Source organism: Rhineura floridana, chromosome 3 (assembly GCF_030035675.1).
Source record: "Rhineura floridana isolate rRhiFlo1 chromosome 3, rRhiFlo1.hap2, whole genome shotgun sequence".
Lineage (NCBI taxonomy): Eukaryota > Metazoa > Chordata > Lepidosauria > Squamata > Rhineuridae > Rhineura > Rhineura floridana.
In genome coordinates, this window is record NC_084482.1 from 44,576,384 (window position 1) to 44,601,716 (window position 25,333).

The 25,333-nt window shown below is 42.0% G+C and overlaps 1 protein-coding gene across 8 annotated transcripts in view; it reads left to right on the forward strand.

The window, feature by feature from the left end:
* Nucleotides 1-25,333, forward strand: part of ARSG (arylsulfatase G) — a 154,361-nt gene that overhangs the window by 53,641 nt on the left and 75,387 nt on the right. For all 8 annotated transcript variants that reach the window (XM_061615609.1, XM_061615604.1, XM_061615611.1 and 5 more), the window contains 4 exons: nucleotides 757-944; nucleotides 2,966-3,013; nucleotides 4,691-4,802; nucleotides 5,897-6,034. In XM_061615609.1, the coding sequence (XP_061471593.1) occupies nucleotides 757-944; nucleotides 2,966-3,013; nucleotides 4,691-4,802; nucleotides 5,897-6,034 (486 nt within the window). The remainder of the gene's footprint in view (nucleotides 1-756; nucleotides 945-2,965; nucleotides 3,014-4,690; nucleotides 4,803-5,896; nucleotides 6,035-25,333) is intronic.

A 25,333-nucleotide genomic window follows, 5' to 3' on the forward strand; every position in this document is an offset into this window, starting at 1 on the left:
GGCTAGGAGTGCCTTTTACAGCTGCAACCATTTCTGGACTGGGATAGCCTGACTATAATCTCCGGCTGGATTACTGTGATGCGCTGTATGTGGGGCTGCCCTTCAGGTTGGTCTGGAAGCTGCAGCTGATGCAAAATTTAGCGGTGTGACTGCTCAGTGGGCAGGATAGCATTAACATGCTGAACAGGATACCACTTTCAGCAGCAGGATACCGCTGCTGAAAGAATCGCACTGGCTGCCAATTACCAGGCTAAGTTCAATAAAGCCCTATACAGCTTGGGACCAGGATACCTGAAAGATTGTCTCACACCTTATATATCCAGTCGATCACTATGCTCTGCAGGTGAGGACACAACATAGGAATAGGACCTTTAGTGTTCTGGCATCTACCCTTTGAAATTCACTCCCCTTAAATATTAGACAGACACTGTCTCTGTGCTTTTTTGGTACCTACTGAAGATCTTCCTCTTCCAACAAGATTTTTATGTAGATACCTTATCCCAGTCTGCATCTGTATTGGAATTGTTTTTAAGATGTTTTGTTTTTAAGAATTTTTAAAAAAAGAGTTTTAGTGTTTTATCACTTGTTTGCTGCCCTGAGCTCCCTTTCGGAGGAAGGGTAGGATATAAATTTAAAATAAATAAATAAAAAACCTGCAGCAAGCTTTTACTTGATTAGAGCACATTCTTTCAAGAAAAAGGAAGAACATTAAATATTAAATAATGGCTGGACCTTCTCTTTTTTTGCCCTGTCTAGGTTTGTAGATTTTCATTCTGCTGCCTCTACCTGCTCCCCATCACGGGCCTCTCTGCTTACAGGGCGCCTTGGCCTTCGCAATGGAGTGACCCACAATTTTGCTGTGACCTCAGTGGCTGGCCTCCCATTAAATGAGACAACCTTAGCAGATGTTCTGAAGGAAGCTGGCTACCTCACTGCCGTGATAGGTAATTTAACCCACCTCAGAGAGAAAATTAACCTGGTTCTATTTTTAGGTTTGTGTTTTCTTGAAGTTGCTCACCATGGCAGTGAGTCATTGAAATATATTTTGTGTGTGTTTGTGTGTATGGAGGGTCAGAATACCATCAAGGTTTTGGAAGGTTTGCCAAGACAATAAAATACCCTTTGCAGCAAACACCAGCTTCATTGATGAAACTGGATAAAGGAATTGCAATTTTGAAAGTATGACTCTAGGTTTTTTAATGCTGAAGAGCAAATCTGCATGGATGGTTTTCTGTAGCCTTGCATATTCTTTGTGATACATTATGTGTAGGTCTATACATAGCCTTTTGAGTTGGTCAGATGAAAAAGCTACATATGGGAACAGTGCTTAGCCCATGCTTAGTGTTATGATGTGTAAGATTTTTTTTTAATTTATATTTTATTAAATTGTGTTTTTTGTTGTTAAATAGTAGTGGTAATAGGAATAGCAGCAAACAGCCTTGGACTGCTTGTGAAGTGGGCCGAAGAAGCTGCTTCAGGTGGCAGGTTTGGCGGGGGTGAGGGCAAGGGTAGTATATTTTGGAAACATTTCCCCCCCCCATAGGTATGTATGTGTGTATGTATATGTGTATAAATAAATGACAGTGCTAGCTCAAGGATTTGCACTAGAGAACAGGACTTCTCCCCCTCCTTCCCCCACATGTCCCCTTAATCTTTTCTGGGTTTTCCTGCAACCCTCTGCAGCAGATTTGGGAACACTGTGAGGTGCACACTAGGGTTGGGGGGGGAAGTCCCATTGTGTTAGCACCATTATTTAGTTGATTGCCTTTGTCTTCTTAAAAACTTTGCTTAACTGCTTGTTCACATGAGTGTTGCTGGCCGCTGAGGAAGGCAAGTTGTCAAAACGTGTTTAGCCATAATACTAAAGAAATCTTGGGCCTCCCAAAAAGTACCCCAGCCGCTCATGTGAGACTGGAATTAAATGCCCCTTCCTTAATGGTTAGACTTGATTTATCATTTCTACGCTATTGGAAAAAACTTTCGCTCCTCGACTCATCCTCCCTGGTAAAACTATGCTGGGAGGACCAAATGGAAAATGGGGGCTGGGCCTCTAACTTTTTTGCCCTTGGTTTCCAATATCTTTTGACGCCCACCCTTCTTACAAATTTTAACCCAGACGCGCTATGTAATTTCATGTTCGAACATGGCCTACAAGTGGATAGAGCAGCGATCGCCACCTCATCCTTTTCCCATTGGTTTCCTCATATTATGCCAAATGGTACAGCCCTTAATTATTTTGATATACTAACGTTGGCCCCCCTGCGCAAAGCATACACTGAGCTGAGATTCCAGGTAATGCCTTCAGCATATTTACAGGGCAGATACCTTGGAATTCCTATTGGTGACCGTTTATGCATAGCTGGATTTGGTACATTATATGCTTGTATGCCCAATGTTCTCTCTCCCACGTGAAAATTTTTTAAATCCATTGATTGCCACGAGGAAAGACCTTAATAGTTCCCAAAAAGTGATCCTTTTATTATCTTCTGTACAACCCCACATTGTGTTATCTACAGCCAAGTTTGCCTTGGCAGCAAAGAAACTTAGAGTCAAATGTGCTAATAGCTGTAATTGAATTTATTAGCAAATTATTGCTTGTTTTATTTTAGTCTTGTGTATAGTTATGTTTTATGTCTTGCTTTTGTAACAGCCTTTGGCTATATACATTTAATAAACAAACAAACATAATACTAAAGGAGCATCTTCCTAATATCTATTTGTTTTTTAAACTGGAGAGATAGGTGCCTTTTAGAAAAAGTATTTAAAATTTGTTTTTACTGTTCAACATATTAAATTCTTATATTTATGCACTATTTGTCCTTAACTCTCTTTTTGTAAACCTCATTATTTTGTTAAAGATAGCAATCTTTTTTTGTTTTTTGCTTGAGTGCAAAACAGCCTTTCTCACTAGTATATATGTGTCGCATATGCTAATGTTGTTCTTCTGACAATTGCTTCCTTGCAGGGAAATGGCATTTAGGACACAATGGCCCTTATCATCCCAACTTTCGTGGTGAGATTTCCATGCTTCTTTTTCTTCTGATGGAATATAAAGGGCAGCTGCAGATATAGCCTGATTCTCACCCAAGATTGGGCTGTTCTACTTGAGAGTGTAAGTGGCAGCTCACATGACTGGATGCTTCTCTGTACCAATTCATGTAGTGCATTGGCGATACAATAGTGTTGACAGTCCCATGCTGTGGAACATTCTTCCAGCAGAGACTCGTCAGGCATCCTCACTTTTGATGTTGAAGCGTCTCTTGAAGACTGTTTTGGAAGGGTAGCCAGTCATTTTATGATTTTTTCTATTGCCTTTAAATGTTGCTGATGTTTTGCAAGAGGGTGTCATATAAATACTTTTATGTATAAAAATAAATAATAAAATACAGGCCCATCACATAGAAACCTAGCATGTCTGAGAGAAGACTCGGCTAGAACTCCCTCTCCTTGAATGCTAGTTTTCTATATGTAGGGTAAGGTTATGTATGGAGAAGCACTTGATTATGTGAGCCCCCACCTGCAGTCATGTAATGCAGCCCAGACACAGTTTTACAACCTCAGTGAGAAGAGGGCCTTAATGGGCCAATCCCTCAGCCACAGTGAAGAGATTGAGAGTGGGCTGCATGATCCATCCCTAGAGCAAACTCCTTTCTCTTGGTTTAAAGGCAGTATGTCCGTAATGATGTTGTCTGCATTTAATTAAGGCTTACCAAGTCCCCCCGCTTAAGCAGGTTCATAACTATGCTGGTTTTCCCTTATAATTCTAAATAATTTGTTCTAAAGTTTCTCTTCTGGCATGATTGACCAATTGTGTAAACTCAGAACAAAATTGAATTTTTGAACAGCCGTTTGGAGATGGAAGTCTTTTAATTCAAAAAAGCTACTCAGCTTTGAATGGCTTTGGGCTCTTCTATATCTGATAGATCATGGGTTCTCAACAAGGGGGGAATTCCCCCCCGGGGGGGAATTTTAGGGTTCCAGGGGGGGAATTGGGACCACTATTCAGCAAAGTGTGATGTCCTGTAGATTATGTACAATCTGTAAAATTGTAGTTTGTTTTTAATTTAATCTGCGACATCCAATAAAGTTTATTGAATGTCACAGATTAAAATCGATTCTTGAACATGCAGCATTATTTTCATTTGCAAAATTAAATTATTATTTAAAGACCAGAAAGTACTCCAAGAAATTCTGTTATAATATAAACTAAGAAATTTTTCTCTCACGAGAAACACCACTGTCACTCGCAAAACGTCAACACGCTATGAGAGACTATCTTGGGAAGGGGGGAATTATATTCTGAACAATGGTGAAAGGGGGGAATGGAGCAAAAAAGGTTGAGAACCACTGTGATAGATGTTTGGGACCTTTCCATTAAATAGAGAGCATGGTGCTGAAGATTACCAGACAGATTCAAGCAATGATACCCTCAGGTTGTACTTACTCCACCAGGAAGGGACCTAATCCAGTGAACCTGTACCCACGCCTCTTTCAGACAGTTGCTTGCCTAGACTGAGTTGTCAGCAGTGGAACAGCTATTGTCTAGTAGCAACACTTCTTTTTATTTCAATGGTTGCAGATTATCTCTACAAAGTTAATAGTATAAATATATTTCCTTAAGATAAACAGAAATGTTTTCCAAGCAAAATGGATGGCCTTTTGTATTCTAATACTATGGCTTAAATTCTAGGTTTTGATTATTACTTTGGGATACCCTATAGCCATGATATGGGCTGCACTGACACACCAGGCTACAACCTCCCTCCATGCCCAGCTTGCCTCCGGCACTCTACAACATTAAGGTATAGTTAGTTTCCTGGTGAGGAGCACTGGTATCCTGGCAGGTAGGCTTCTGGTTGTCCAAAGCTCATCCAGTGCTGTGGCTCCAACAGTATGAGCCAGATTCTGCACGACAGAGAGAGCCATCCCCTGTTGATAATCAAAGGTACATGTGGCACCTGCAACAAAATATTGCAGTGTGGAGTGTTCTTGTTCAGTGTTACAGCCAGCCAGGCATTCTTCCATTCTCACCCCCCCCGCCTTGATTTTCCTCTCCTTCCCAACAGACACTCCGCATAAGTATGCTCAGTCCTCATTGGATTATTTTTGTTGGGGTTCTTTTGCCCCTTATGCTTTCCCCCTCCCAAAGATTTGTTGTACTTATCCAAACCTTGGGGCACCCCCAAGCCTGCTGATATCTCCCTCTTGTGTGTGAATGGTGGTGTTTTGGCCACATAAGGATCCACATTCAGAGGATGAGTTCGCTGTTCGTATATAGTAGCTTACCCCTACCTGATGCCCTCCAGATGTTTTGTTAGGATGCAGCTCCCATCGTCCCTGATCATTGGCCATGCTGGCTGGGGCTGATGGGAGTTGTAGTCCAAAACATTTGGAGGGCACCAGGTTGGGGAAGGCTAGTACATAGGACATTCTATTTAAGTGAAGGTTCCATTGTGCCCTCATATTTAATAGCTACTGATAGATCTTCCTTCCGTTAATTTAATCTACTTTAATTCATTAATCTGCTTTTAGATGCATCTAACGCAGTGACCAACACCACATCCTGTGATGGTGATTTCCGTATTTTAATTATTTGCTGTGTGTACTTTCTTTTTTCTATCCTGAATTTGCTGTCTTTCAACTGTGTTGGATGACCCTGAGTTATAGCAATAAGTGGGTGTGTGGGTGTGGGCGTGAGAGAGAGAAATTTCTCTTTATTCGTTCTTCTCATGCTGTTCATAATTTTATGAGCCTTTGTTTTATATGTTTGATATGTGTATCAGTGAAAGAAAAACTTAATAGATTTAAAGGTGGATTCTACTTTGGCCTTCTGCTGCATATCCATACCTTTTTTTAAAAAAAAAAATGTTTTATTCTTCTCCCCACCCCCTGCCAGGAAACATCAGAAAGACTGTTATTCTGAGACAGCACTTCCTCTTTTTGAAAACCTCATAATTGTCCAACAGCCTGTGAATCTAACCAGCCTGGCTGCCAGGTATACAGAGAAGGCGATTCAGTTCATTCAGTATGCAAGGTGAGGACATCTCAGTGGTCAAGTGTTTGGATGTGACACTAAACTATGATTTAGCTGCATTATGTGAACAAGCCTGGCTTGCACTCTCTCCTTTTCTCAGGCCTCCACACTCTCCAGTGTAGCCTGGAGGAGGAGATTGGGAGCTTTTGCTTCTGCTTTTACTAGCTCCATTTCATGTGCATTATAATTTACTGAAACAAACTTTCAAGCCATGGCTGATGAAGCCATCTAATTTCACTAAACCATTGTTAAGATTAACCACAGTTTTGGGTTGACTTCTCTGAGAGGAAGGAAGCTGCTTCATATTATGATGTGTCCTATGATATCCAGCATGTCCAGGCTTTGTGCTAGACAGAGCCATTGCGTACCTGACAAAATGGAGCCTGTGCTTTTCCAAGCCACAATAGAGAAGGCAACATTTGAAAATGAGCTTGGTGATATATCCTTGTGCTCTCTAATGATACCTGGCATAGCCTAGTAGTTGTTGTGTTGAAACTTGACTTAGGACACCTATATTTAAATTCCATCTTAGGGTGTATACAGATTTCCCTTTAAACAGGACTCTGACTCTCCCCTACCACCCTGAGCAGCAAACCCTGCGTCTCCCTGCCATTTATCAGTGTTTCAAACATTGATCATAGTAAACAGTCTTTCTCTTCTTCCTAATTTTCAGGCAGGTACTCCACTTTCTTTTCTTTTTTAAAGGGCAGCATGAATATTCATTCCTTTTAAAATTAATGTATGCCATAATTCTTATACAAATGTTATTGATTTAAATATATGTTGTTTACTTCTTTAAAGTAAACTTCTTTAAAAGTGACCCTCCGTGGCGCACAGTGGTAAGCGGCGGTAACGCAGCCGAAGCTCTGCTCATGGCCGGAGTTCGATTCCAATGGAAGGAGGAAGTCGAATCTCTGGTAAAAGAGGTTGAGGTCCACTCAGCCTTCCATCCATCCGTGGTCGGTAAAATGAGTACCCGGCATACACTGGGGGGTAAAGAAAGGCCAGGGAAGGAACTGGCAATCCCACCCCATATATACAGTCTGCCTAGTAAATGTCGCAAGATGTCACCCTAATAGTCGGAAACGACTAGCACTATAAGTGCAGGGACACCTTTACCTTTTACTTCTTTAAAAAAGAGAAATCAGTTTTTTAAACTTTGCAACACTGATCCATGTTGGGAGTAGGAAATGAGTTTGTGATGTCACAAGTGACAGCCAGTCAGCACTGTGCACTTTTTAAAAACTTTATTAAAAGAAACAAATAATATTCCAAAATAACTTATACAGTAGGGCCCCGCTTACCGGCGCTTTGCATTCCGGCGTTCTGCTAATGCGGCGGCGGGAAATTCTCCATTTTAAAGCCGTTTTTGCAGTTTTGCGGCATTTTTGCTTCATTTTCACGCGACGAGCCCCATTATAATCAATGGGGTTCTGCTTTATGGCAATTTCTGCTTTACGGCGGGGGCCTGGTCCCTAACCCACCGTATAAGCGGGGGCCTACTGTACAACATAAACACATCTAAACAGTGTAGCTATATTTGACAGTGCATGAAACCATCACATTTAGCTCAACCTTGGACATGGAATTGTGCATCTGTATACAAAATCAGTGTGTTTCCACGGCAGCTCTGCATCTCAAGCAACATATGTCTGAGAATGTACCCCTGTTTGTGGATGCAATGAGCAGGCTTGGACAAAGCATGATTTCTCAGCCTTGGTTCAGTACTACTGAAATGACACTAAGAAAGGCTTAACTCTTTGAGTAGAAATGGATCAGGGTAAATTGCTAGTCACGCTGATTCTCAAGACCCTAATAGTGTAAAGTTTCATCTTGACTCACTGTATTTGTTGTGTTTCATTGGTTTATGAATGGAAAAGTATTATCATTTCACTCATGTTTCTTTGCTGTCTTATTGACACCTCCTAAGCCCTTCTCATGCCTCTCTTTTTATCTGTGCTCCCCTGATGTCTGCATCTCTCAGCACCCCATTCACCCATTTACCACTTTTCACATAAAAGACAGAGGCTCACATACATCTGCTGTGACAGAACTAGGATATGAGCTTACATTAATTTTGGTATTCCTGTTGGCCCAGGCCTGTGGATCTTGTGACATACCAAGCTGAATGCAGCCCCATTATGTGTGTACTGTGGGCTGCCAGTTATTTGACATCACACATACGTACGCATACACACTGCCACCATTTTAACAGGCTTAGGCAGCCAGCAAAAACAGGAGACATACGTAGTTGATGGGCTGCGTTTAGCTTGTTAGATCACAAATTGCCACACTTTAAATCAAAGTACAGCCATATTTGTAATGTCAGCTCTACCAGGAGTTACAATTTCAGCCTGACAAATCTCACTGACTTTTTTCCTCTGGGAGCTTCATCCTGTGGATAGCTGACACCTTCACTTGTACACGGTAGATAGCATTGTGTTGGATGACATCTTGTGTTATGTTTTGGACTATTTATTCTTATTTGTGTGTGAAATAAATGTTGCCTCAATGCTGGGAGGGGGGATCCTTTGGTTCTGTTTGCATGGATAAGATTGTGAATGGTGTTGCTACTACCCTATCCTGCCCTCATTGGAAAGGGCCACAGAACAACCACCTGCACAAAGACATTGTACCTAAGCAGTCCTGATCCACCCAAACAGAAGGAACTCTTCATGCATTGTGTTTTTAGCTCACAATGTTTTAATAGTAGACCTCAGTTGTGTGTGTGGCCAGATAATACAAGTGTGCTGCATATGTGAGTATCCCTACAGTCACACTTGTCAAGATTGACTGATGTTGCATGTTATCCTTAGAAACATAAGGCGGTGGCGGCTGCAAACAGCAATCACATGTCAAGTTGCCTCCCATCCCTCGGTAGCTTTTGTGTAGGCCAGCATTTCCCAACTAGTGGGCCACCAGATGTTGTTGGACCACAATTCTCATCTTTTCTTACCATTGGCAATGCTGGCTGAGGCTGATGGGAGTTGTGGTCCAACAACATCTGGTGGCCCACTAGTTGGGAAAGGCTGGTATAGGCTGAGCATTATGCTGAGCATTTCCCTATCCCTGCTTTACATCATTGGCTGACAGGGGCAGAGAGGTGTGAGCTTATAAGGCAAGTTGAACGGCACATTTGTTATAAAACAGTAGGGGGAGACTTGACATGGAGGTGTAATTCCTCTCTGAAGTGCCAGATGGCATTTGGCTGTACACAAGCTTAATAAGCAGCTGGAGACAATTCTTGTGTTAGAGCACCCCGGTGAATTATATTAAAAGGACACAGCCAGAGGATATAAAAACATAAGAGCCCTGCTGGATCAGGCCAAAGGCCCATCTAGTCCAGCATCCTGTTCTCACAGTGGCTGACCAGATGCCTGCAAGCAGAACCTGAATGCAACAGTATTTACCCCACTTGTGATTCCCAGCAAATGGTATTCAGAGGCATACTACCTCCCCCACTGGAGCTTTGTTATCATGGTTAGTAGCCACTTACAGCCTTCTCCTCCATGAATTTGTCTAATACCCTTTTAAAGTCATCCACATTGGTGGCCATCACTACATTTTGTGGGAGCAAATTCTGTAGTTTAATTCTGTGATGTGTGAAGAAGTGTACCATCTTTTGTCTATCCCGAACGTTCAGCTTCATTAGATAATCTCTGCTGTCTATCTGCTTTCTCCATGCCATGCATACACTTCTGTTATTTCTTTCTTGTTTGCGTTTTTTTCTAAACTAAACTAAAAAGCCGCAAATACTGTAACCTTTTCTCACAAGGAAGTTAACCTTTTCTGAACTTCTACAATATCCTTTTTTGAGGTGAGGCGACCAGAACTGTACGCAATGTTCCAGGTGCAGTCACAGCATAGATGTAACAGGAAAAGAAGCACTTTCTCAGGAAAGAAAAGCAGTTATAAGAGCCTTCCTGCACCAGGGCACAAGGCTGATAATCAAAATGAAGTGAATCTCTGATTTCATCTGAAAATGGGAGTGGGGGTGAGGAAACAAACTATGGAGTTTTGCTGTGGTTCTATGATTTTGGGGTCTTGTTTCAATATTATTCTTTAGCTGTACTTCCCAAGAAAAGAGATCTTGTGTGTTTGTTTTTTGTTTTAAGTAAACATTATTTACTTAATTGTCACAATTCTATCTAGTCCTTCACCAGAGCCCTGTGGCCACCTTTAAAAATACCTTCAAAACAATATCTGTTTTTTAAGGTGCTCATTGTTCTTATGTGCCTTCAAGTCGATTACGACTTATGGCGACCCTATGAATCAGCAACCTCCAAGAGCATCTGTCCTGAACCACCCTGTTCAGATCATGTAAGTTCCTTCCTCTTTTTCTATTCCCTTCTGTTTTTCCCAGCAGTATTATCTTTTCTAGTGAATCATGTCTTCTCATTATGTGTCCAACGTATGATTAACCTTAGTTTCATCATTTTAGCTTCTAGTGATAGTTCTGGTTTAAATGTTCTTAACACCCATCTTTTTCGCAGTCCATGGTATGCGTAAAGCTCTCCTCCAACACCACATTTCAAATGAGTGGATTTTTCTCTTATCCACTTTTTTCACTGTCCAACTCTCACATCCATACATAGAGATTGGGAATACCATGGTCTGAAAGATCCTGACTTTAGTGTTCAGTAATACATCTTTGCATTTGAGGACCTTTTCTAGTTCTCTCACAGCTGCCCTCCCCAGTCCTAGGCGTCTTCTGATTTCTTGACTAATGTCTCCATTTTGGCTAATGACCGTGCCAAGGTATTGATAACCCTTGACAAGTTCAATGTCCTCATTGTCAACTTTAAAGTTACATAAATCTTCTGTTGTCATTACTTTAGTCTTTTTGACATTCAGCTGTAGTGCATAGTTTTTCACGATCTCCACAGTCAAAGCCTTTGCTGTAATCTATAAATCTATAAAGCACAGGGTGATTTCCTTCTGAAGTTCCTTGGTCCATTCCATTATCCAACGTATGTTTGCGATATGATCTCTGGTGCCTCTTCCCTTTCTTGGGAAGTCTGGCATTTCTTGCTCCATATATGATAAGAGCCTTTGTTGCAGAATCTTGAGCATTACTTTATTTGCATGGGATATTAAGGTAATCATTCGATAATTACTGCATTCTCTGGGATCCCCTGTCTTTGGAATTGGGATGTATATTGATCAAACATGTAACTGATCAAACATCCTTCACGACTGTAGGTAAGTTGTGCAGAGTTTGTTTGATGAGCAGCCCATCAAACATGTATCTTCCACTACACAAAGGAGTCTGCCTGGTCTACCTGTGATTCCTATGCTTGCCTTCTTCCAGTCTATACCCAGTGGGAGTAGGTAATTTCACTGTGTCTCTGCACTGAATGTGATCAGACTATTCCATCATTCCTGATGCAGGAATGCCACAGAGTTGTTTCCTGTTCCCCAAGAGTGGCTACCCATTGCATCTCTTCAGTGGGGTACTGCTCTTTTGTAATTAATTTTTATTTGCAAAATAAGAACAGTGAATAAACAATAAATAACAGTGAAAAAAATGTAAATGTACTTCCTTCTAGTCAATTCCAACTTATGGCAACCCTATGAATAGGGTTTTCATGAGGCTGAGAGGCAGTGACTGGCCCAAGGTCACCCAGTGAGCTTCATGGCTATGTGGTGATTCGAACCCTGGTCTCCCAGGTCGTAGTCCAACACCTTAACCACTACACCACACTGCTTCTCTAAATAACAGTGAAAGGAAAGAAAAAGAAAACAAAGAAATAAAATAAACAAGAATATTGAAAGTACAAAAAATAAAAGATAAAGAAACAAATATTTGTGTACTAATAATAATAACAGCAAACCACCATCAGTTTGCATTATGGATACCAAACACATCACTATATGCATCTTGAGTTAAGCATATAAATTAATATAAGCCCTCCAGATGTCCAAATAGGCATCCACTTGAAACTAATGTCTGTATGAAATCTGCTCAAATGTAGTCAGGGCAGTTAGGTCTTCAGTCCATTGTGTAATAGATGGTGGGTATTCATCCCATGGTCTTCAATGTCTGTATACTAATGCGCAGAGCATGGGAAACAAGCAGGACGAGCTTGAACTCTTAGTACAGAAGGGCAATTATGATTTGATAGGTATAACTGAAAGTTGGTGGGATGACTTCCTAGAATGGAATGCAGCAATTGGAGGATATAACTTGTTCAAGAAGAACAAGGAATAAAAAGGGAGGCGGAGTTGCACTATATGTTAAAAATATATATCCCTGCACAGAAATTCAGGAAGATGAGCTTGGTAGCTCCACCGAGAGTATCTGGATTAAAATTAATGGGGCAAGTAATAAAAGGAATGTGGTGCTTGGAATCTACTACCGACCACCCAATCAAGGAGAAGACGCGAATGTAACTTTTGAAAAGCAAATTGCCAATGTATTGAGGAGTCATGATGTAGTAGTAATCTGGGATTTCAATTATCCTGATATCTGTTGGGAGACAAATTCTGCCAAACATGGCCCCTCCAAGAAATTTCTGACTTGTGTTAGAGATAACTTTCTCCTACATAAAGTGGAGGAAGCAACCAGAGGATCAGCTATCCTTGACTTGATTGTAACCAATAGAGATGATTTGGTGGATGAAGTGGCAGTTATGGGAACTCTGGGGGAAAGTGACCACACCATACTTGAATTCTTGATTTTAACAGAAGCAAAAGCTGAGAGTAGCCATACACGCACCCTGGACTTCAGGAAAGCTGATTTTAATAAACTCAGAACAATTGTAAGTATGGTTCCATGGCAAGCCACCCTAATGAGAAAAGGAGTCCAAAATGGGTGGGAGTTTCTAAAAAAGGAAATTCTGAAAGCGCAATGGGAAGCAATTCCAACAAGGAAAAAAGGGGGGAAAGAGCAGAAGAAGCTAATGTGGCTTCACAAAAAGCTTAGAGAGGACCTGAAAACAAAAAAGGACACATACAGGGAGTGGAAAGAAGGTCAGGCCACAAAGGAAGAGTACAGGAGGGTATCACAGAATTGCAGGGATGGTGTCAGGAAGGCTAAAGCTGAGAATGAGCCGAGGTTAGCGAGGGATGCTAAAAGCAACAAAAAAGCTTTCTTCACGTATGTCCATAGTAAAAGGGAAAAGAAATGGTGGCACAGCTACCCAGTGAGGACGGCAAAATGATAAAAGATGACAAAGAAAAGGCAGAAGTGCTCAATTCCTACTTTGGCTCAGTCTTCTCCCAAAAAAGGGTCTATGACCCTCCTGGGAAACATGAAGTAGAAGGGGCAGGATTGGAGCTTGAGCTTGACAGACAAACGGTCAAGGAATATCTAATCACTTTGAACAAGTTCAAATCAGCAGGGCCCGATCAACTGCATCCTAGAGTATTGAAGGAACTGGTTGAAGAACTCTCGGAATCACTGTCTATTATCTTTGCAATTGTTGAGGACTGGTGAAGTGCCGGATGACTGGAGGACAGCTAATGTCCCTATCTTCAAAAAAGGGAAGAAGGAGGAACCGGGCAACTACAGACCAGTCAGCCTAACATCAATCCCTGGAAAAACTCTGAAGCAGATTATAAAGCAGTCAATCTGTAAGCACCTTGAAAACAATGCAGTGATTACTAGGAGCCAACATGGATTTATGAAGAACAAATCCTGTCAAACTAATCTCATCTCATTTTTTGACCAGGTAACCTCCCTTGCAGACTGTAGGAATGCTGTGGACACAATATATCTCGACTTCAGCAAAGCTTTTGACAAAGTGCCCCATGATATTCTGATTAGCAAGCTAGCTAAATGTGGGCTGGATGGAACAACTATCAGGTGGATTCACAGTTGGCTTGAGAATCATACTCAAAGAGTGCTTATCAATGGTTCCTTCTCAAACTGGGTGGAAGTAACGAGTGGGGTACCACAGGGCTCGGTCCTGGGCCCAGTGCTCTTCAACATTTTTATTAACGACTTGGATGAGGAGGTACAGAGCATGCTTATCAAATTTGCAGATGATACAAAATTGGGGGGCATAGCTAATACCGTGGAAGACAGAAAGAAAATTCAAAGGGACCTTGATAGGCTGGAGCATTGGGCTGAAAACAACAGAATGAAATTCAACAGGGATAAATGCAAAGTTCTACACTTAGGAAAAAGAAACCAAATGCACAGTTATAAGATGGGGGATACTTGGCTCAGCAGTACGACATGTGAGAAGGATCTTGGAATTGTCAATGATCACAAGCTGAATATAAGCCAACAGTGTGATGTGGCTGCAAAAAAGGCAAATGCTATATTAGGCTGCATTAACAGAAGTATAGTTTCCAAATCGCATGAAGTATTAGTTCCCCTCTGTTCAGCTCTGGTTAGGCCTCATCTTGAATACTGCGTCCAGTTCTGGTCTCTGCACTTCAACAAGGATGCAGACAAGCTGGAACAGGTTCAGAGGAGGGCAACAAGGATGATCAGGGGACTAGAAACCAAGCCCTATGAGGAGAGACAGAAAAAACTGGGCATGTTTAGCCTGGAGAAGAGAAGACTGAGGGGAGATATGATAGCACTCTTCAAGTACATGAAAGGTGGTCACACACAGGAGGGCCGGGATCTCTTCTTGATCGTCCCAGAGTGCAGGACACAGAATAATGGGCTCAAGTTGCAGGAAGTCAGATTTCGACTGGACATCAGGAAAAACTTCCTAACTGTTAGAGCCATACGACAATGGAACCAGTTACCTAGAGAGGTAGTCAACTCTCTGACACTGGAAACTTTCAAGAGGCATCTGGACAGCCATCTGTTGGGGATGCTTTGATTTGGATTCCTGCATTGGGCAGGGGGTTGGACTCGATGGCCTTATAAGCCCCTTCCAACTCTACTATTCTCTGATTCTCTTATTCTATCCTTCCAGGCTCAGTGAGGCACTGCTGTGAGGCATATTGGCACTGCGAACGTATTAGGCCAGAGATAATGTCTTTGCGTCCATCATATTCTGACCAGCTACATCAGTGTTTTCCAGAGATAATGCAGGCAATCACATGCGAAACTGGGTTACTTTTTCTCAGAGAAGCTCACCTGTTTTTATATGTCTCTAAGCTCTATGTGCCTCGAAATAGGAATTAGGCAGAACTCATGGCACCTGATCTTGACTTGTTTTCACAAGATTTGCATGGAGGTTATACAAGATCTGTTCTATATTAATCATTCATTTTTTATTTGTTTCGAGGTTATATTTATCAAGCAATTGTTATCTCACACTTTCCAGTGCATTTTCCTGTCACTTTTGTTACTGCAAGAAAGTCTTATCCTCCTTCCCCCAATGTGGTTTCTTACGCATGAGTCCCAAATACATTTAAAATGAGTAACCTAAATTCCACCAATAAATGTGCAACAGTTTGGAGGTGAAGCGTGTTTTCTTTCCATAACTTCAGTTGCAATCTGGCTTTAACAACCGTAAGTAACCACTGATAACTCAGGATATGTATGTGTGCAGTTTCCGCTGACTGACTTACACTGTGTTGTGTGTATGTGTTCCACCCAAATGCTCTCCTATAACTTATTTGCAACACATTCTAGAGGTGGGGGAGGAGGGTGGAGGCAGAGGAACAAATTTCCTCACTTAAGCAGCTTTCAATACTAGCCTGCATAGACATAATGTTGAAGGTTTTAGATATGCTCCACAATGAATTTCAGGGTGATAATGTTAGTCAGGTCAGGGATAAGACATGGCCTTGGGAGTTGCTGTGTGTATAAAACATAAATTAATTAAAAAAGTTCACTGGTGACCAAAACAATAAAATGAAAGCCTTGCCTCCTCTAAGTTTGGCCAACCATTACACAATTACTTTTAGTCACTAACCCACAGTTCTCACTGAATTGGTTGAACAATCAGCAGTAAGGAATCTTTTATTCAGGCATATAAGTAACCAAGGACTGATATCCTAACTGTTAGAGCCATACGACAATGGAACCAATTACCTAGAGAGGTAGTCAACTCTCTGACACTGGAAACTTTCAAGAGGCATCTGGACAGCCATCTGTTGGGGATGCTTTGATTTGGATTCCTGCATTGGGCAGGGGGTTGGATATGATATCTTAACATATTTTAAATGTAAGTTTCTGCTTGTTTTTTTCACTATTGCTTTAATTTTGGAGAATTAAGCATCTCAGATTAAGATCTATTTATTACCATTCTTTTCAGGAAGGTAAAAAGGTAAAGGTGTCCCCGCACTTATAGTGCTAGTCGTTTCCGACTCTTAGGGTGACATCTTGCGACGTTTACTAGGCAGACCGTATATATGGGGTGGGATTGCCAGTTCCTTCCCCGGCCTTTCTTTACCCCCCAGCGTATGCCGGGTACTCATTTTACCGACCACGGATGGATGGAAGGCTGAGCGGACCTCGACCCCTTTTACCGGAGATTCGACTTCCTCCTTCTGTTGGAATTGAACTCCGGCCGTGAGCAGAGCTTCGACTGCGTTACTGCTGCTTACCACTCTGCGCCACGGAGGATCTGTTTCAGGAAGGTAAATAGGCCAATTTTTTATCTCTAAATAGGTCTTGTGTGTTCCCTTCTTTAAATGCCGTCATAGATCACCATAATTCTGATGTAATCCTTTGTGATTTTACCTTTGTGGATAAAATAGTATGAGCAAAAGGAGCCTCTCCCAATTCCCTGGGTGTATATATTTGTATGTACTGTGTAAGCAACACCTGTGATCCTTCCTATATCCATCCTAGTGAGAGAAGATCAACAGGTTTGGGCACTAACTATGCCCTGTTACTTTTAGAAATGAAGTTATGTATCATTGGGGCAGGTAAATTGTATGTTGTATCTGTATTCTTATATTACTGAATGAGTTGCAGCATTTGTAGTCCAAGCTGTAAAGATTCACAGCAACTTCTACACAATTGTTAAGGGGCACTGAAGCTTTAACGTTGTCCTAAACTTAAGAAATCCTCATGTATGGAATCAAATATTTGATTTTTGGAATTTGAAAGTCTGTGGGCTGTCAAAACACTTAAGACTGCAATACTTTATTCAGTTACCTAGGAGCAAGTCACACTGAATTGAGTGGGGCTTACTGCTGAATAGACACACACAGGTTTAACAGTGCAGTCTTATAAAACGTGTACCTGGGGATGTGCTCGTGTGATTTATATTTGCAAAGATCCACAGATGCACTCATAGCATATGAACTGACACATGAAGCAAAAGTCAAATGAGACGTACAACATTTTGCTAGAGCTGGATCTAACTAGTTTATATCAAAGCATTTTTCTATGTATTTTGAGCACCTGGATAAATGTCTGTGACCTTTTAAAAATCTGAAGTGCGATGGCTGATTTTACTGTTACTATTTCCGAACTATTTGTATCCATGTGAGATCAAGGTACACACTTACTGGGTGTTGGGTTAATGAAAAAGCTTCTTAACGAATTGCAGGGGTTCTCTTTAATTAGCTATCAGAACCAGATTCATCTAGTTAATCTCTTATGCAAGTCACTGAAGTTAATCCAGGAAATGGTTCATTTGCCCATGTTGCTATCTTAAATCAGTTTAATAATTTAATATTAATTTTCATTTTGCCTGATTCTGTTTTGTTCTTAGATTCCCAAGAGAACACTGGGTTCATCACCCCCATGTGCTTTTTAATTAGGTATGTTGATGAGTACCTCATTATAGATAGCAAGGTTAATCCACTTGAATGGATGGTTCTGAGGCAGAGAAAACAAGAAGGTGAAACTGGCTTTTCTAAGTGCCCTAAACTGGAATTATTGATTAAATCTTCAAACTTCATGGTGTTCCCTCCCTCCCTTTTGCCAGTTCCCTCTGCAGTTCCTACTAGCATGAATAGGAGTGGCATTCAGGATTCATAGCTGGATGGAACTGAAACAAATCCTGTTAGGTCTGGATTCTCTCCACCTAGGACAAGCTTTGTTCTTTCTCCATGGTAGATAAACAGGTCAAACCCTAATAACTGTTGTCCCAAAGATATTCAGAAGAAGCTGTGAAGAAGACTAAAACTGAATGAATATGTATGAAACTGCTCTGAAGTGGTTTCCCTGCTTCTTGCATACGTCTCTGGAACTTCAGGATATTTGGGAGTCACATAGGCAATCCTGTACATGTTTGTGTGTGAGCTTTTCTGATCCAAATGAGGTGATTTTCGTCATTAAATTCTAAATCCAGCCTTGATTCTGGGGAAACGAGGGGAAAAGACTTAGGCTGCAATCCAATACACACTTACCTGGAAGTAAGTCCTATTGAACCCAGTGGAGCTTACTTCTGAGTAAGCAGCCATAGTCTCCTAATGTCCAAACAATAGAAACCTGCCTATAGTTACTCTTATGATTCAGTTTCTCTTCTAGTGTAAGGTAGCAGGCCACAGGCTTCAGCATTAGGGACTCTTTAATTGTAGCCCTAGTGCAGTCTTCCCCAACGTGATGCCCTCCAGATGTTTTTGGAATACAAACCCCCATTGTCCTTGACCATTAGCCATACTTGCTTTGACTGGTGGGAGTTGGAGTTCAACAACATCTGGAGGGCAACAGGTTGGAGAAGGCGACTTTAGCTGCATGAGAGACACTGTTCTGTGAGTAGCACCTATACAGTTGAAGTCCCATTTAAATGGCCCAGCAATACAATCAGGGACCAATTCTACAATAATTGACAGTGGATGAGCCCTTTGAATTATGCCACCCCAGGCAACTGTTCAGTCTGTCTGAGAGCTCACCTTGGTTTTGTTATACTTTTTTTCTTCAAACTATTGCAGTCATGTTATCTTCCAGGAATCACCAATGTGTTGTACGTGGGTCACATTTGCCTGCAGAGGTCTTCACTGGCCCCCACAGGATTGCTTCCCCACTGAAATGAGGCTTGAAAGATGGAATCTATTGTAGCCATAGAACAGGTGTGTGAGTGTGTGAGTGAGTGAGAGAGAGAGTGTCCTGTCGTTTGTCATTGTGGTTGTAGAGGAAAAGTTAATTTATTTCATTGTTGATTTTTTAAAAAAGACATATATTTTTAAAAAATGTTTATGCAGTGTAGGTTTTTTTTAAAGTCAAACATTTCAGGAATATGTCATCAAAGCAAATTCTGTAGCTGTCCACTGCTTGGCTGGCTGGCTGGCTGCCTCACTAGTTCATGAAATCAAGAAAGTGTGTAGAAAATGCTAGGAGCTACTAAATTGTGTATTTGGTATAGGAAAAGGATAGAAATTCAGGCTACAGGGTATGAACAGCTCTGCTTGAAAATAGCCAGTGCTAATTTTTTTATTTGTAATATATGCAGTGGAAGACTTGATATGGTGGGAGGTAGGAACGGTGGTGAAGATATATTTCATGCAGGGTACCATGAGTCTGTGAGGGAAACCTGAGTTTGTTTGTTTAAGGTCCCTGAGTGTATACACACACAAATACGCAAACATACACTTGTCTTAATCCTGTTCCTCCTCACCATTTGTCATCCCACCCTTTTCCCTTTGGAGGGCCCTGAGGAAGAGCAGGCCTTGTTTGAGGAGATAAATATAGCTGTAAACAAGAAAACAGGACATGTTCTCTGGCAATTTAAAAATAAACTAACCTAGATGACAATTGCCCCCCAACATTTTATATATATAGATTTATAACTTGGCCCTTCTTGACAGCATATCTTTCTCATTGTGTTTCTACTCTGGGGGAATGTTAAAGCCACCTGGCATTTACAAAATAATTTCCTGTATATGATTAAAGCTGCAGTCTTGTATGCACTTAACTGGGAATGCACAGCATTGAACTCAGTGGGCTGTATCCAATGCTACACAAGCAGACTTCCATTATAAGACTTCTTATCGAATTCCCCCTCCCGTGCACGCCCAAAATTTGGTTCACAGGATTCTTCATAGGAACATACATAGGAGCATAAGAAACTGCCTTCTGCTGACTGAAATCATTGGTCTGTATCATCTACACTAGTGGTTCGTAATCTTCAAAATAATAAATGCAACAATTATTAAAAACAGATAAAAAACACAATAGCTTCTACATTCCTGGGTAGGCTAAACAAAAATGTTTTTAGCAGGTGCTGAAAAGAGTACAATGAAGGCGTCTGCCTAATGTCAATAGGCAGGGAGTTCCGAAGCGTAGGTGCTAAAGGACCGATTTCTTCTAAGAACAGAACAAGTACTACGTGGAACCCATAACATGGAAAGCGCACCTTGAACTTGGCCTGGTAGCAAATCAGCAGCCAGTGCAGATTTCAGAGCAGGGATATTATGTGCTGATAGGGTCTCACTCATGTCAGCAATTGTGCTGCAGCATTCTGCACTAACTGCAGCCTCTGGGTCAGGTTGAGCTACATGGGGATTTCTGTGACCTTGGCAGACTGGCCGCCAGGATTTTTTTAGTTGGTTGCTGGTTAGGAATCTTGACTGGTTGTGGGATGCAGGAGTCTTGTTGTGGTTGGTATGGTATTGCATTTAGGAAATCATCACTGTCTTTTGTTTTTGTTTTTCTATTTCCATTTCATTTACCTTTAACCTCACTCCCTTACATCCATAGAACCAACAACAGTGGTTCCATGTGCTCAGCTCGACCCCCTTAAACCCACTGATGATGCACCTTGTTGGTTGCATGACAGTTTGTTTCTTGCCCAGTAGTGGTAAAAGAGAATTCACACACTGGGCAGTGTGACTTTAATTGTTGTTCCCAAGCTGCTGCCTGTAAAAGTAGGCCAAACCATTTGTGTTTTCTCTCTTTCAATTATTACTCACTGGAATTGAGTTGGCTGTCAAAGTGAGTTTATTGCAGCCCACAGGGTAGACAGAAAAGAGTAGAGAATCTTCTTACTCATTTCTCAGACCTCTTTCTGAAGGGTCAAATCTGTAAAGAAATCTGGAGCAGCCATATTAAAAGGTAGGGGCAGGGCATTCCAGACACGGGATTGCCAACCCTGCTTGGATATGGATATCTTTGCAGAGGATCCCTAGTCAAGCTTTACCAACATCACAATCCAAACCATATCTACTCAGAAGTAAATCCTATTGAGTTCTATGGGACTTAGTCCCATAGTAAGTGTGTGTAGAATTCCAATCTTCAGGGGCATCCATCATTACTCCTGTTCCCATCTAACATCTCCACAACACTAGGCTCTTTTCTTCCTACAACGGCCTTCTGGTGACTGGGCTGGCCTGAGGGCACTTAAACCCTTCTTGCCAGAAGCAAGTAGGCTAGATTAAATGTTCCCTACCAGGACTCCATCTTTTAGCGAAGATTTCTATCTTAATTTCCAATCAGAGAAATGTTTTTGTTTGAATTATATGCATCAAGCAACTGTGTTTGATGCTTAATGTATCATGCTTAATGACATCACTAGGGTCTGCTCCTGAAATCTCAAGGTTTGGGATGCTTCTGACCTGGCAACCTCTGCTTCACCTAAGCAGAGCTTACCTAAGCTCTGCTTCATCCTGTTGCAGCAAGAGACAAACCGTAGTGGTGTCTGGAGAAGCCTTGTCTGCATATCACTTCAGGGAAATGAAAGCTAATGCAATTAGGAACTAAATTGTGGGAGAGGAAATGGCTCCTGTCAGCTTTTTTTAATCAGTCGCTCAGGCAGGGGTGAAGCCTGGTGCTGTGGATATAGGCCTCAAATCTCTGAAGTGGCACTTAGCAACAGGGCAGAACAAGTAAACAGGGGAAAAAAACCTAGGATGTGTCAACAGAAAATTTGATTCTCTGCTTATAGCAGGAAAGAGCAACACCACTGCCAAAACTTGGTGTGTGTGTTTTGTTTTCCATTTCCATTTTCTTCAGATGCCAGAGTCAAGTGCAGTTTTGGGGCTGATTGGAACCAATTTGTAAGCTCATGGGCTACTTTGTATCCCAGATACAGTTTGTAAATGCAGAAGCCAATAATACCTTTGATATGTGTACTGAAATTATGAATGAGGCTGTTGTTTTAAGGAAATTTTAAAGGTTTTGAGAAAGGCCAATTAGGTGGGAGATTGGAAGTGGAGTGGGGGGAGAAGGTTTGGTGGTCACATTGATTTGGGGCTTGGGTATCACTGAGTTCAAATATTTTTTTGCTCCATTGAGTGGCTTAGATTGAGGCATGATATACCGCAGCAGTCTCCATTGTCTAAATGCAAAACAGAGGCAAAGAAACGATTAAAAACCATTAAAATTTCCTTGTAGAGATACTGTATATGCTAATGAGAACATGGTTATGAACATACCGGCACACGTTGACCTATTGCTTCCAGCAGAAAGAAAGGCTGATGATCTGTTTATATCTTTCTAACCTGAATTGATACAGTAGGAGAAGGGTGGACAGCACAGAATGTGCTAGCTAATGTACTGGTTCCTTCCAGGGTGCAGCTGCCTTGTGGATTGCACTAATGCTTCACAGAACCAATCTTAGGATACTAAGCAGGAAATGATTTTGCTTATGCAAATAGTACCAGAGGTCGATACAGCGATTATTCCAGAAGAGCTGACCTTGCAGTACCTTTTCTTAAGTGTTACTGATGAACTGAGGGCTGGTACAGATATGTGGGTGAAATTAGACTTTTGCCCCATACTCTTTGGATCAATCTAACGTATACTGAATCGTGGCTTGGACTCTTTGTACCCTCTCTTTGCACCCATTTCACCTTATCACATAACAATTGTACCTGACTTGCATCTTTATTGCTGCAAATGGCATAACTTGAACTTGCTCTGATCATTTCTCCTGAGGGTGTTAATGGGGCTGCTTAGCTAAAAGCATTGACAAAAGAGATCGAGCATCTGTGATTTACAAAACCTGCCTTAAGAATGGCTCCTGAACCAGAGAGAAGGGGGAAATCCAATTATGTGTAGCCCTCTTCAGGTGTTCTTTAAGTGTGTTAACAAAACATGCAAGGGTGAGGGAGGCAATGGGAACAAGTTCTCTCTCTTTTGTCCCTGCCCGCCAGTCATTGTTCTTTCTGAAGTGGGGAGCTGCCTGAACTTGTGGGGGTTGGTGAGAATAATTAAGAGGGTACAGCTAGAACTTTATCGTGGCTCTAAATTGCATGGGGAAGCCACCACCAGCTCAGAGGCTCCTTCCTTGAGACAGCCACCCTCCAAGGGTGATGAGAATAATACAAATCAACACACTTGGAGAACACCTGGAGAGGGCTTGTGTGTGACATAATGCTTATTTTTATTTGTTTGCTTATTCTGTTATGTAATCTTTCTATACAGATGTGCCTATATATATATATACACATTGCTGTCTGGCATGAGCCTGATTGATTGTGTCTGTAAAATACACAAACTTTCTTTACCTTCATGTTTGGTGCAATTTTGTTGGTTTAGAGCAAAAGGGTGAGGACCAGGGCTGGTCTGCATAGCATCACTTTCCCATGATGTAGGGTTGTCCTTTCACACACAAAAGACGTCTTTAAACCAAAGTCAAATCTTAAACGGGATGTGTTTTGTCTTCTTTTTCTGTCCTGGTCTTGCCCCAGAGCATTGATTCTTCCAGTGCTGATTCCCTTGTTGCAGGGCGTGCTTCCTCTGAATCGTTTCCCCCAGGTCCAGCTGGTTATAGTCTTCAGTGGAACCAGTAGACTCCAGTCCCTAATTTCTCCTCTGTTAGCCTCAGTCTCAATCCTCATGTATTTCTTGCTACTAGGAATAATGACCATCCCATATTCTTTTTGCAAAGAATGTGCTGTGCTTGATAAGGAGGCTTTCGGCAACTGTGTTGGAAAAAAACGGCTGTTCTGAAACCTAGGGCCAATCATTCTCAAACTGAGTACACTTGGTTGGGGAGGGGGGAGCTTGAGAGAAGCAGTAATGTTACTCTCTGTAGTGTTACAGCCGTGAAAAATTAAGTGACAAAATAATTAAAGGATCCTGTGAGGCTCTGGGAGTGCCTCCTTTCATTTAACCTCCTCAGCAGGTAGGCAGTTCTTCCATCTCTCGGCACTGGGAGTGATTGACCCTATCATACATCATGCAAAAAGGACCTGCCCTTAAAGGAGTTCATCCAGGGAATCTGCCTGAGTTGCTGTTTTGAGTGTGCTTCCTTACATCTTTTCTGGGTGTGAGAGTGAGTCATGCCTCCTTTTTTTAATTCAGGGGAAAAAATAGTATGCTTCAGTGATCTGGCATCTGGGAAATACCAGTCTATGAAATTTCTTTAACTGGGTTTGAGGGAGCCCTGGGCAAGGGGATCTTTGGCACTACCCTGGCAGGACCCGTCCCCACAGGCTTTTCAGGCAGTGGTGGCTCAAGCTGTCCACTGCTCCTTTCAGTGCCAAGTGGCTGAAATCATTGCCATCTTAATTCCACCAGGCTGCCTGTGTCCCCTGCCAGCATCCCAGCATATTCTCAGTGCTTTTTAATTAGAGGGGTGTCAACCACAGTAGGCTCTTGTCACTTGCCTGAGGGTACCATGTACTGATGCGGTGCCTGTCTTTAACAAAATTTAACAAAGATTTAACAGTGAATCACCATTTAGGAAATAGGAAGGGATGGTTACTTCTAATCTCCAAATTGGCAACTATATACAGGACGTACATCTAGGAGTTTGCACTGTCTGCTGTGTGCAGTCATCTTTTCATTGAAACCTCCTGTATCACTGTCTGCACTGTTACTGAAGCAGTGTTGCTGGGTGAACCTTTGGTGCTGTTTGATTCCTGATACATTGCCTACTCTTCTCCTACTTGTCAGCAATACATGTGTAGTCTAAATCAGTGGTTTTCAAACTTGTTCCAGCTCCTCAGAAGCATGCCATGGTTCACCTCAGGGAGAATATCAGTAGTTGTTGGCAAGCCTTTTTGACAGACAGCTTGCCCACCACTTCTTTCCTTACAATGCACAGTCTCAGGAAAGTATTGGATACATTCTGAACAGCTTTGTTTACTTGGGTACAGTCATGAGGGTCAACAGGCCTGGCTGGCATTCTGCATGAACTGACAGTGGGTCCTAGACAGGGTTGGCACGAAAGGACGGCCAGGTCAGGCCCTGGCCGAGGGCCCCTGAAGACCCCTCGATAGGGTGGGGGAGGAGTAGTGCTCCCCTTCTGCGATCTGCGGCAGAGTACTGCCGTGGATCACAGGGAGAGAGTTTCCCAGCTGCCCACCCGTTCGGTGGCTCCACCTACCTGTCTCTCCTGTCTTGCAGCTGCACAGGCTGCACACACAGGGCTGCCATTAACCAAGATGGCAGCCGAGGTTTCCCTAAGATGCTGATTCTCCTGCTGCCATCTTGGCAGGGATGTGCTCGCGTAGCATGCATGCATGCCATCAACCAAGATGGAGGCGGAGGCATCATCCCCTTAGGAAAACCTCAGCCACCATCTTGGTTAATGGCAGCCCAGT